The 12,324-nt window shown below is 39.0% G+C and overlaps 1 protein-coding gene across 1 annotated transcript; it reads left to right on the forward strand.

The window, feature by feature from the left end:
* Positions 1 to 2,886: 2,886 nt before the first annotated feature.
* Positions 2,887 to 11,978, forward strand: erap2 (endoplasmic reticulum aminopeptidase 2). The gene is made up of 22 exons (XM_032578207.1): positions 2,887 to 3,002; positions 3,251 to 3,328; positions 4,505 to 4,863; positions 4,974 to 5,160; positions 5,235 to 5,404; positions 5,483 to 5,621; positions 5,700 to 5,834; positions 5,929 to 6,049; positions 6,133 to 6,287; positions 6,397 to 6,510; positions 6,597 to 6,728; positions 7,022 to 7,153; positions 8,179 to 8,247; positions 8,326 to 8,501; positions 8,603 to 8,682; positions 8,769 to 8,952; positions 9,042 to 9,198; positions 9,283 to 9,467; positions 10,166 to 10,327; positions 10,866 to 11,006; positions 11,220 to 11,301; positions 11,590 to 11,978. The coding sequence occupies exons 3-22, from the start codon at positions 4,694 to 4,696 to the stop codon at positions 11,734 to 11,736; spliced, it is 2,838 nt and encodes a 945-aa protein (XP_032434098.1). The 5' UTR covers positions 2,887 to 3,002; positions 3,251 to 3,328; positions 4,505 to 4,693; the 3' UTR covers positions 11,737 to 11,978.
* Positions 11,979 to 12,324: the final 346 nt, after the last annotated feature.

The following is a 12,324-nucleotide window of genomic DNA, read 5'->3' on the forward strand; positions in this document are numbered from 1 at the left end:
TGGTTTCACTCTGCCTCTTGATGAGCAGAGTATAAGACTAGCTGGGAAACTGACTTTCAGGGCCTCTTGGCCAATTGGGCAGCATGTGTGCTGCAGCTTTGTGGTGCTGTGATTGAGGATTTTGTCTACTAGAAACCCTGGTTTTTGCTGTTATTCTCCCCTTTCTTTTCTTTTAGGTTCTCATTTTCACCTTTGAGACTTCTCCGGATCCCCCTTAAAGAATAAACCCTTTAATTTTACCCTCCTGGTTTTTGTCTCTTAATTTTTCCCTGGTTTATCTATTGTTACAGCCCCCCTCCAAAACCCCTAGACTGCCTTGGGGATGTAACACCATTGCTTTAATCTATTATGTCAAGGCAAAACTACCTGCCAGTGGCCCAGCTGCAGGAGTTGGGCATATTTGGATTTCACAGCATAAAAAAAAATTAAGAATAAATACATGAATGAATGGGTGCTGGGACCTTCTTGCATACAAAAGAACGTATTCCTCACTTTTAGATTACAAAAACCATCAAAATAATGAGTTTGGCCATTATTGAATTCACTGATTAAAATTTCCACTCTTTTCCATTAAATGTGATGTACTTCTTATGAAGACTAATGTTATAGTGTCCTGTTTAATGACTCACTCTTACCACTTAACAACAAGATAAACAGTCATTAGTGCATCAAAGACTATTATCTTCATCAGAAGGAGCCGCATATACAGCACAACCACAGCATTCGTCCTCACAGCAACATCTGGAGATCAAACCAGATGTAAACATGTTGAATCTGCTTAGCACACCAGCAAATTATCAGTGAGAACCTTTCACAATGTTTTACCTTCTCTCTCTTCATCACTGTTGCACATTTCATCTTCACCTTTAGGAATAAAAGATTTGGAAACTAACTCAAAGTGTTGTTGCACCAAGTTTATGACAAAATCCACTCAGAATTACCTGCTGAGGTGATGCAGTGTCTTTTTTTGGCTTTTGAGTGTTTCTTGCGGTGCACAGAGCAGCTGTAGGACGGCCAGTTGCTGGTGACAACCGTGATCATTGCCACAGCACTGTGGCCGCGATGCTTCCTGGTTACTGCGCCCTTGTATGGAGTGATGTTGGTGTACTCCTCATCAGAGGCTGACCTCCAGCTGATCTCCAGGTGACCTCTCCTGAAGTCACTCACCACACAGACCAGCAGGGTCAGGCCAAGCCTCTCCCCTGAGAGATGGACTGGCGGGGCCAGAGAAGCCAGCACAGTACCCTCCACCCCTCCTGAGGCAGGAAAAGGTCATAAAGATCAAAAAAAGTTAACTAAAACAAAACAAGGAAGATAAAGGAGGATGCAAGAATGAGTGGCACAAGCTCAAAACATGTCCCTTAATTGCAAAGATGAAGAAATTAATGAAATAATAGTTTTTGTAGAGCAAAAATCCAAGGATTAAAAACAGGCAAAGACAAACTAAATAAACTCTAAGCATTGAGGAAATACGAATAATTAAGAGTAAACTTATTTTAGGTGACATTTCTTTGAAGATCTGAGGAAACATAAATGGGCTAATAATAAGGAGATATTAGAGGGAAAATCCTTCAGTGACAATGAACACAAAATTGAGATGCTCAGAAGCAAAGTCCTGATAAAGAGCCTCACCAGTACAAGAGTGATAAAATGAGTAAATTAATCACAATAGAAGAAAATAGATGCATACAAAAAACTGTGAAAAATTAGTAGAAATTCAAAGCAAGAGATAAATAAAACTTAAGATATTATTGGACTAAGTGAAGGTTAAATTATGATTGCTTTATTTAAATAAGCAACGCTAAACACCAAGTCAAAAATAAATAAGTCTTAATTTTGCTTCATGAAACATCAGTGGCTGTTCCCCAACAATGTTGCCTCACCACAACTTTTTGTTCTTACTTTGGGATAACAACTCTATTAAATACATACAGCTGAATAATAATTTTGAACACCATTAAAAGCATCTTAAAATCGATTCCAAAAATGAACAATTAGTCAATGCAGACTTGAAAATTGGCGCAATGTGATACCGCTACACTTAATTGTGCATCAAACATTATCTCTAAAAATAAGATGCACAAAACACAGTTTTGAATTGGCTAAATAATGTAGCACAAAGAGAGAACACTGTAATAAGCAGCAATACACATTTCTGCAAAAACACATCGTATATTTTTTTTGTTCACTACATAAATCAATCAATCAAATTTTATTTGTATAGCACATTTCAGCAGCAAGGCATTTCAAAGTGCTTTACATCATATCAAACACAGAAACACAATGCAACATAGAATCAATAATCAAAACACAACATTAAGTCAAGTTCCATCAATAAATTTGTAATTGATTACGTTTCAAATACAATCCTAAACAGGTGGGTTTTTAGTCGAGCTTGCATCCATAAAAGGTTTACCTGTTACACTCCTACTGTGTTATATGGAACAAAATACCTATTGCTATTTTTATTCTCACTCACGCTCACAATCACACAGTTTAAAACGATGTAGACAGCATTTTAATGGACTTCTGGCATAAAGAGGATAGTTAAAGGTCTTACCTGTCCATAGATAGATGATATGAAGATAAATGAGTCCTCTGGGTGGCTCAGTCATTTCTAGCCTGTAGTCAATCTGACTTTTATGAGCCCTGGTCACTGCTTTCTGTAGGCGTGAGTTTGTGCGTGTTTGTGTGCCTTGTGTGCGGGTGCATTAAAAGAGGGCTTTGCCAGGAGCGTTGCATTGTGGGGGATTGGCATGTCTCATTGTTGTGACCTTATACTAACAATGGAAACTCCATACACCATCCCAACACACACACCCACACCCACAAACCCCAACACCCAGAAATACAGACGGAGGAAAGGAGAAAGACAATATAACACAAGTTAAACATGTCAAGCGGTGTTAGGATTCATTAAGCTACAGCAAAGTGAGGAGAAGGCATTAGGAATAATACTGAAACACCTGGACAACCGCCTGCGTTTGGCTGTTACATCTGAGGTGAGATAATATCAGTAACACCTGCGCACACACACACACACACACCCACACCTACACACACACACACACACACACCGGTCTGCAGAACAATAAATATGAGCACATAATTAATTTGGCTTCTTTCCACAACAATTTTTAATTTATAAGAAAACATTGTTGCCTATATCCTTACATCTAAAACTCCTCTATCTCTTCTCTCTCACACACACACACCCACGCACTCATATAAGCAGTTCTTTTATTTTCAGTGGGCGGCATCTTAGAAGAGAAAGTGAAACTGAACAGCAGGAGCATCAAGGAAGCATGATGAAGCTAAACTGATCGAGGTAATGCTTTTTTTTTTGGTAATTCTACAAATCTCCTGCAGCAGGAGCAGAGATAAGTTCTAGCTCAATCCTAAAAATGTATTCAGGCTGTGGAAATATCAGAGGCTGTAACTGATAGCTTTAAATAGTAAGTTTGGTACAGTGCAGCTTTAAGTCTGTTCCGGCAGCTGCTGTCACCTTCTTCCCCCTTGCTCCGTCCTCTTCTTTGTTTCTGACCACATGGTTCGTTTTTGCTCACATGTTTGAATCTCTTAAAGGAAGAGACTGGCTATGGTCTGTTTTTCAGCCGAGCTCTATGTGCCATAATTAACTGAGCATGTGCTCAGTACGGCCCAGTTATTCTTAGCAGTTTTTTTCCACCTGCTCCAAGAGAATAATTTAGTCTACTTATTTTGGGCACTCAGAAATTTGTTTCATAGCTACACAAGTGTCCAAAGTAAACAAAATATCTAATACTCATATGTTTATGGCACCATAGTTAAGTTATGTTTTGTTTATTTTTTTGTAATGTCACTTGAAGACAAATCAGGTCAAGTCACATCCAGTCTTACACACAAAAAAATAGTTTGGTGCATTAAAATTGCCTAATTTATTCAAACATAATCCAGTCCCATAGTCCAATTTATGACACGGTCCAGGGCAGATCATAAAGTAATCCGAAGCAAATATGTGGAGACAATGGAGAGGAACATTACCTTTTAGCAGAGCCATGCTCCATGTCTGACTGAGGGTCAAGGAGACAGGAACAAGATGCAAAAACAGAATGAGTGATTTTCTTTTGAAGGAAAGACTGTGTACAGTTAACGGCTGCAGTAGCTATGTAAATTTCTCTGACAAGGAAAGAAAGACAGCTAAACATGTAAACACTGAGCCAGGAGTTTTTTCTGCAGGAAGGAAAAACACAAAATCAATTCTGTTCTTTCTTTGGTGGAGCAGGAGCTTTGCCACAGTGTATCCTACTTTAGAACAGTTTGATACATTTTCCATAAACTTGTTCATAAATGTAGCTTTTTATATCTTTACAATCTTAATGTCAGTTCACTGAACCTCCTCTAAAATAGTCTGAAGTCCTCAGAGAAGAGAGGTTTGTTACGACAGTAAAATTAATACATGTACAGATACATTTTATTTCAAGAGACATATTTTACTTTTTCTTCCATTGTTTGTATCTTTCAGGTTCAGGAGAAGAATCCCAGAGGATTGGCCATTTTATTTTCATTTCATCAACCATTGATGTTGGGTGGTCCTTCCCGTGGTTGACTCCAGTGTTCGGGTTATGATTAAATGAGTTCAGAGCTAAGAGTCGACCTGTCAAACGGGTTGGCATCATTTTAATCAATTTCGTTCACAAACATTCCCTTAACAATGATTCCAGTCGGGCTTTTAGTGCTGCTGGCTTTCAATATTCATCTGGTTGGGTCTCAGGCCTCTCAGAGCTCACAGCAGGTAGCGAGTCCCCCCAGTCCCACGGCAGAACCATCTCCTCTGGGTGATGGTAATCTGTCCTTCCCCTGGAGCCGTCTTCGCCTGCCAAGGTAGGCTCTACATTTTCTATCGCCACACTACAGAAACAGATGGGAAAAAAAAAAAAATCATCCGTATTTTGACTAACTCACTAATTAGCTGTCATGTTTCTGTGCCTCAGGTACATTGTTCCTCTTCACTACCACCTGCTTCTGCACCCCAACCTCACAACTCTCAGCTTCACTGGCACTGTGCAGATCCAGATCGATGTCCAGAACAATACAAACTGGGTTGTTCTACACAGCAAGGGTCTTCAAATCTCAAAGGCCACAATTTTAGACCAGAATCTTAATCATCTGTCTGATCAGGTAGTTGTAAATATAAGGGAGGATAAATTTTATTTACTAACTCCTGTTGGCTTAACAATCTTCTGCTGTTTTAGGTTCTTCCAGTTCTTCACAACCCTTCCCATGAGCAAATAGGCATTTTTTCTCCACGGGTTCTCAGCAGCGGCCAGAAGTATTTCTTGTACATAGAGTTTGAAGCAGAGCTAGCAGAGGGATTTTACGGTTTCTATAAAAGCACCTACAGAACCAGTAAAGGCGAGACCAGGTGAGAATAGGTTTTCTGTTTCTCAGCATCATTGGAAAACGTAGCCAGCACACACTGTCTGCAACAATCTATTTTCAGATACCTAGCTTCCACTCACTTTGAACCCACAAGTGCTCGAAAGGCATTTCCTTGTTTCGACGAACCGAGCTTCAAAGCCAATTTCTCTGTGAGGATTATAAGGAGCCCAGAGTATATTTCTCTCTCCAACATGCCAGTAGTGAGTGCTGAATCTTTGAAAAATGTTGCTGATGTTGATTGATGGAAAAAAAGACCTCAAAGTTCTCCTGGGTTTCAGATCAAGACAGTACAACTGAATGGTGGCCTTCTTGAAGATCAATTCGCCCCGAGCGTAACGATGAGCACGTACCTTGTAGCTTTCATCGTTTGTGACTTCAAGTCTGTCAGTGCAACAACTTCGTCTGGAGTGAAGGTCTTCATGATCCTCTACCCTGCTGTCACTTTTCTTTTTCCTTGAACTGTCTCAACCTTGAATTCTGGTTCAACAGTTGGTTTTGATTTCATAGGTTTCCATCTATGCTGCGCCTGAGAAGTGGATGCAAACCCACTATGCTTTGGAGGTTGCTGTAAAAATGCTGGACTTCTATGAGGAGTACTTCAACATTCGTTATCCTTTGCCCAAACAAGGTAACCAATAATAATTCCTTTTCTGATTTCTTATGTATAATCTGTTACTTTTGTTTATTATTACATATTGTTTTCTCTTCCAGATCTGATTGCCATTCCAGATTTTCAGGTTGGTGCAATGGAGAACTGGGGCCTGACCACCTACAGAGAGACCAGTCTTCTCTATGATCCTCTCACATCCTCCATTTCTGATAAACTCTGGGTTACTATGGTTATTGGTCATGAACTTGCCCATCAGGTGAGAACATAAAAGTGCAGATCAATGATACATAAGAATCATTGTCTAATGTTTCTTAGCTAGATTTGGACACGGAATTTGAAATTAAATTTAGTGGTTTGCCCTGCAGTGGTTTGGGAACTTGGTGACCATGGACTGGTGGAACGATCTCTGGTTGAATGAAGGATTTGCCAGATACATGGAGTATATTTCAGTGGAGGCCACCTACCCAATTCTCAAAGTGGTAATTTTTTAAATTCTTGACTAATAGACCACAATAGGTCCCTAAAAATAAGATTGATATTCATGTTATCTAACTTCTTCTGGCAGGACGAGTATCTACTGCACACTTGTTTTGTAGCAATTGGTCTTGATTCTTTAAACTCTTCTCGGCCTATTTCGAGCACAGCAGAGAGCCCTACTCAGATCGAAGAAATGTTTGACACCGTTTCCTATGACAAGGTACAATCTCTCTGTTTAGGTCACAATTCATAAAAGCCCAGAGTTGAGGATGTGGCAAACACAAAAATAACAAAGTAATAATTTTCATCACATATAGTTGCCTTAATTTGCAACCATTAAGGCAACTATTTTGAGTTAAAATGTTCAAATGATTTGAACATAACAGTAAAATTATTAACATGATTGTATTTGTTACAAAAACACTTTGTACATACTTTGAGAAAACAGAACATCCACACAATTTCAGGCTTGGCGTGTCATGAAATCTCATATTTAATGTCTAAACTCTTCAGGGAGCATGTGTCCTGCATATGCTGCGGCACTTCCTGACTGAGGAGGTGTTTCAGAGCGGGATAGTGCGATACCTTCGCAAGTTCAGCTATGGAAATGCCCAAAATCAGGACCTGTGGGACAGTCTATCTAACGTAAGGCGCCATGTTTTTTTTCTCTTTTATTCTGTGATCTTAAGGAACAGCTTGCTAAACAATCACCTTTATGAAGCAATGCTGTGTGTCTGTGTCATTTTATAGTTACAAGAGGACAAGTTTAGATTTGCAATTCTGCTTTTGCAGTTTTCTTCTTCATGTAGAAAAAAACATACATACATTCACTAGTTAGGATGAAATCCAAGGTACTGCTACCACTCATTTTTTTTGTTTACTAAAGCAAAGCACTTGATTAAACTACAAAAAAATAAAAAATTCTTAAGAAGATTGTGTGTCTCAACTGCACTGATGTTGCATTGTCTGTATGTGGCATCAAAGTACAGCTTGATTTTGAAAAAAATGTGGAAAACACTGATGTAAATCAAAAACCATCTTGGATTTGCAAGCATTTAAGAAGAGTAGAAATTCCTTCTTTGGACTAGAATCTACTAGTTGTGAGCTAAATAGAAGCTCAAAAGTTAGCATCAGTGGTGAATATTGAAATGCATTAGAGCAGGTGGCAACATGAACGTCTCTGAAGACATTAATAGTATGTGTGCCTTCAAAATATGTCTCATATTTACCAACTTCTCCCGACATTGTGGTAACTCTGGGTGTGAATTTGCATATAACATTTTCATCAACCAACAGAGGGACATATTTCAGTCTACATGATTTACAAATGTTATTTTTTATTTCAATTTCAGTGGCAGATTTTGTCATTAAAACAATACATTTTTCTGTTATAAATGGAAAAAAATCTTCCCGTGAAAGTGGCACTTTTTTAATCCATGTTAATAAATTACAGACTTAAAGCAAGCTCCTATATCTTGTTGAAGAGTTTCTTATAAGTTTTGTCTTATTGAAAGTGTACTAAGATATTTCCACTAGAAAGTAGACAAGCAAATACTTTAAGATTTTGTGTTATTGTAGTGTTTGCAAGACACTGGCAATGTTATTCAAATTATCTCCATCCAAAGTGAGATATGTCATAAAAAACATAAATCTTCTCCATCATTTTTCAGACATGTTCAGAAGATGACTTCACCTCAGGCAAACACTGTTACAGCAGTGACCAGGCCTCCAAGAATGCAGTGAGTAAAACATCCTGATGTTACAACATTTACACAATATTGTGTTTGCTGGAACTGACAGTTTATGTCCTCCTACAGTATCTGTTTGCAGGGGAACACCTCAACCTGACAGCCATGATGAACACTTGGACTTTACAGAAAGGGATTCCTCTGGTTACTGTAACGAGGAAGGGGCCTCGACTGCTTCTTCGACAGGATCGATTTCTGAGGACAGTTCTTCCCTCTGATCCTCAGTGGCAAGCTGTACAACAAGGGTAACTTCATAACTATTTGTAGCTTAATGTGCCGTTCTCAGTTTGGGTTTATTTTGTAAAATGAACACAATTTAAGGTTTACATGCATCTTTTTTTAATAGGTTCCTTTGGCATATTCCTCTGACGTACAAGACTGATATTTCCAGCACCATCCACAGACATATGATGACTTCTCCCACAGGTAGGAGATAAAAAAGCATCCAATTTGAAATTCTGTTGGTTTTAATTTTGCTTTGTAATTACTCAATACTTCCTCTTGTTATATAGACAGTGTACACATTGGAGAAGAAGCCAGCTGGGTGAAAATAAACTCAGATATGACCGGCTATTACGTGGTTCATTATGCTGATGATGGTTGGGATGTGATGGCTAAACTACTGCGGGAAAATCACACAGCTCTGAGCTACAAGGACAGGACTCACTTGATACACAATGCATTTCAGCTGGTCACGTAAGGAAGAAAGTTTGCACGTTTTAAATAATAAAAATACTGTATGCTTGCAAAAAAACTAAAAGTGTTTGTTTTCTATCTTTGTAAAGAGCGGGGCATCTCCCACTTAATAAAGCTTTGGACCTGATTGGTTATCTACAAGTTGAGAAACACACAGTGCCTCTCCTCGAAGGACTGGCTTATCTGGAAGTTTTCTACCACATTATCGAGAAGAGAGATGAGCTCACTTTAACTAAAAACCTGGAAGTAAGAGAGCAAAACATAAAAGTATTTCCTAAACTTTGTCATCAAACATTATCTGAATGTGACTGTTTTCCTGTCTCTGAGCAGAAGTACATCCTGCAGTTTTTCCGTGCCGTCATCGACCAGCAGACATGGAGTGACAGCGGCACAGTGTCTGAGCGACGCCTGAGGTCGGAGGTCTTGTCTCTGGCTTGTCACCTGGAATACCCGCCCTGTCTGGAGCGTGCAAACCAACATTTCAAAGACTGGCTCCATTCCAACGGAACATTAAAGTCTGTTTGAGTTGAACTATAACAAATGCTATTCTATACACACCACTCACTTTATTAAGAATTTCTCAGAGATTTTGGTCCATATTGACATGACACTTTATCACATTTGCTCTGGATTTGTGGGTTGCATATGCGTGATGTGAATCTCCTTTTCCACCACTGAAGGTGCTCTGTAGGAGTGAGATCTGGTGACTGTTGCTGCTCAGGGAGAACAGTGACCTTAATGTCATGTTGTTAGTTTGAGAGGTTTGAGGATGGTGACATGGTGCAGTATATGTGTTAAAGGGGTATGGACAGCAACAATATTCAGGTTGGCAACCTTAATAGTCGACACAAGATAGAATGGAACATAAAACAACATGCTTTCATGTTGTTCATGACAAATTATGGCCCTAAAATCTGAACATTTCAGCTAAATCTAACACTCATTAGACCAGGCTTCCAATCTATTATTGCCCAGTTTTGCATATATTTGCAGCCTCGGCTTCCTCTTCTTACCTGACTGGATTTGCACCTGTTAGGGTCACAGCTCCTCAATATCCACTGCTTCTGTGTTGATACGTTTGCATTCAAATATGGTACTCGGCATATATTAGTATTAACAAGTGGCTGTTTGAGTTTCTTCTGCTTGACAATCATGTTAAATTCAAAGTCACTTCAGTCTCTAACTTAACTGTCTGTGCTTTTGTTCACTAAAGCTTACCTACAGATGTGGCAGAGACGGTGTTCTCAGTAGGAGCTCAGGATGACCATGGCTGGACCTCGCTCCTAAATACGTACAAGATTTCCCTCTCTGAAGCCCAGAAAAATAAGATCCTCTTTGCTTTGGCAACGACCAAAGACACAGACAAGCTGCAAAGGTGCTGGAGGGCTTTTTCTTGCTTTGTTTTTTAACTGATTGTGCTGCCATCATGTGGCAAAATAATTATGCCTATCACTGTGCATCTGCTTAGGTTTATATCAGTGGTCCCGAACCCTGGTCATCAGGGTCCACTTACTTGCATGTCTTAGATGTGTTCCTGCTCCAGCACACCTGCCTCAAATGATTGAATTACCTCCTTAGCGGTGTGCCTTGTCTGCAGCAACAAGAAAACACCTAAAACCAGATTTTGAGGGTTGGTGTCCTACAGCTTTTAGATGTGTTTCTGCGTTAAAACACCTCAGCCAAATAATCAGATCACCAGGACTCCAGAGAACCTAACTGCATGCCAAGGAGGTAATTCAGTCATTTGATTCAGGATATAGGACCTCAAGGCCTGGATTTGAAAACCCCTGACCTAAAACATGCAAGACAGTGGGCCTTGAGGACCAGGGTTGGGGAGCTCTGCTTTAGAATACACAAACGTTATGTAAGGCTTGGTGTTATAAATGCTGGTCTTGTGTATATTTATTTTGCAGACTACTGGCAATGGGTCTGGAAGGAGAAGTGATCCGATCACAGGACCTGTCTCATGTTGTTTGGATGGTGGCCCGTAATCCGAAGGGATATTATCTCGCCTGGAACTTTGTCAAACAGAACTGGGACACATTGGTTGAAAAGTCAGTATGACTCATTTTCAAAACATGTGATGCCATCAAGGTGCCCCTCTTGTTTTTTTTTCTAGGAACTGCTTGTTGCCCATCAAGCATCTCAGATGAATGATCTCTAAACCCGTCTGCAGTACAGTCCATTATTTGCTGGAGCAGACCTGAGTTTATTAGTCTTAAGTTTTTGGATTTCTGAAACATTTCTCCTTTCTTTCTTATATACAGGTTTCAGTTAGGCTCCACCTGCATCAGGACCATGATTGTTGGGACCACAGGGCAGTTTTCATCTCCAGAGGAGCTCACTCAAGTAAATTATACCTTTGTGTATTATAGAATGTGATAGCTTTATTTTAAAGATTATTATTTTATTTTTTATTATTACTTTATGCAGATTTTCATGTTAAATTGACTTCAGATACAAAGCAATTCCAATTAGAAATTGGTCATTCTGTGGGAAAGCATTTACTTGGACTGGTCCCTGCTGGAACTTGTTGAGTCTGTCTTGACTATAATTCTTGAACATAAATTAAGCTGAAAACTTGGTGTGAAGCTACTTATTTAAGTAATTTGTCTCTATATGTGTGTTGTCCCTTAGGTGCAGTTGTTTTTTGAATCCATCAAAGAGCAAGCTTCTCAGCTGAGAGCAACACAACTTGCCTTGGAAAATGTGCAGAAGAATATTCGCTGGGTTCAGAGGAACTTGGAAACACTAAGAAACTGGCTGAATGAGCAGATGAAATGACAGCTATCTGGGGAGGAAAAAAAGCATAAAATATTTTGAGAATTTTTGTAAGTGAAACCTATATTTTAGGTAATGAAACAGTTTTGTAAATGGGAAATTGTAAATGTCTGGAATGATTTTTGTTAGAGTACAAGAGTTATATGGTAGATGACAGGCTGTGGGTATCATAAACATTTTGTTGCCATTGTGTTTCAAAGAGAAAGCAAAGTTTAACAATTAGACAATAAATGGATTCACTACAACGTGTTGCATCTTTTTGAGTTGTTTTAACTGGGGTTTATTTTTTTAAAAGCAAAGGCACTCGAATTAAAGATGAAAACTATAAAAATAGCAATATTGAAAAAAAAATAGCATAAAATAGGAATGATCTCAATTAATGTTCTGCTCAAAGATGAAAAATGATCAAATGTATGTTAAATTAAGCATAAACAAGTGTAAAAACTATATTCTGTATTGATCTTTAATTTTTTACAATTACCTGCCTGCCACCAGAGGTAGATTGTTACATAGTCTTGGTGGAAATGGACGGTAACCCACTGTTTGTACGCAAACCCTGCAGATGCTAAACAAATGCATTGACCACTCTGG

This window comes from Xiphophorus hellerii, chromosome 12, assembly GCF_003331165.1.
Source record: "Xiphophorus hellerii strain 12219 chromosome 12, Xiphophorus_hellerii-4.1, whole genome shotgun sequence".
NCBI classification, from domain to species: domain Eukaryota; kingdom Metazoa; phylum Chordata; class Actinopteri; order Cyprinodontiformes; family Poeciliidae; genus Xiphophorus; species Xiphophorus hellerii.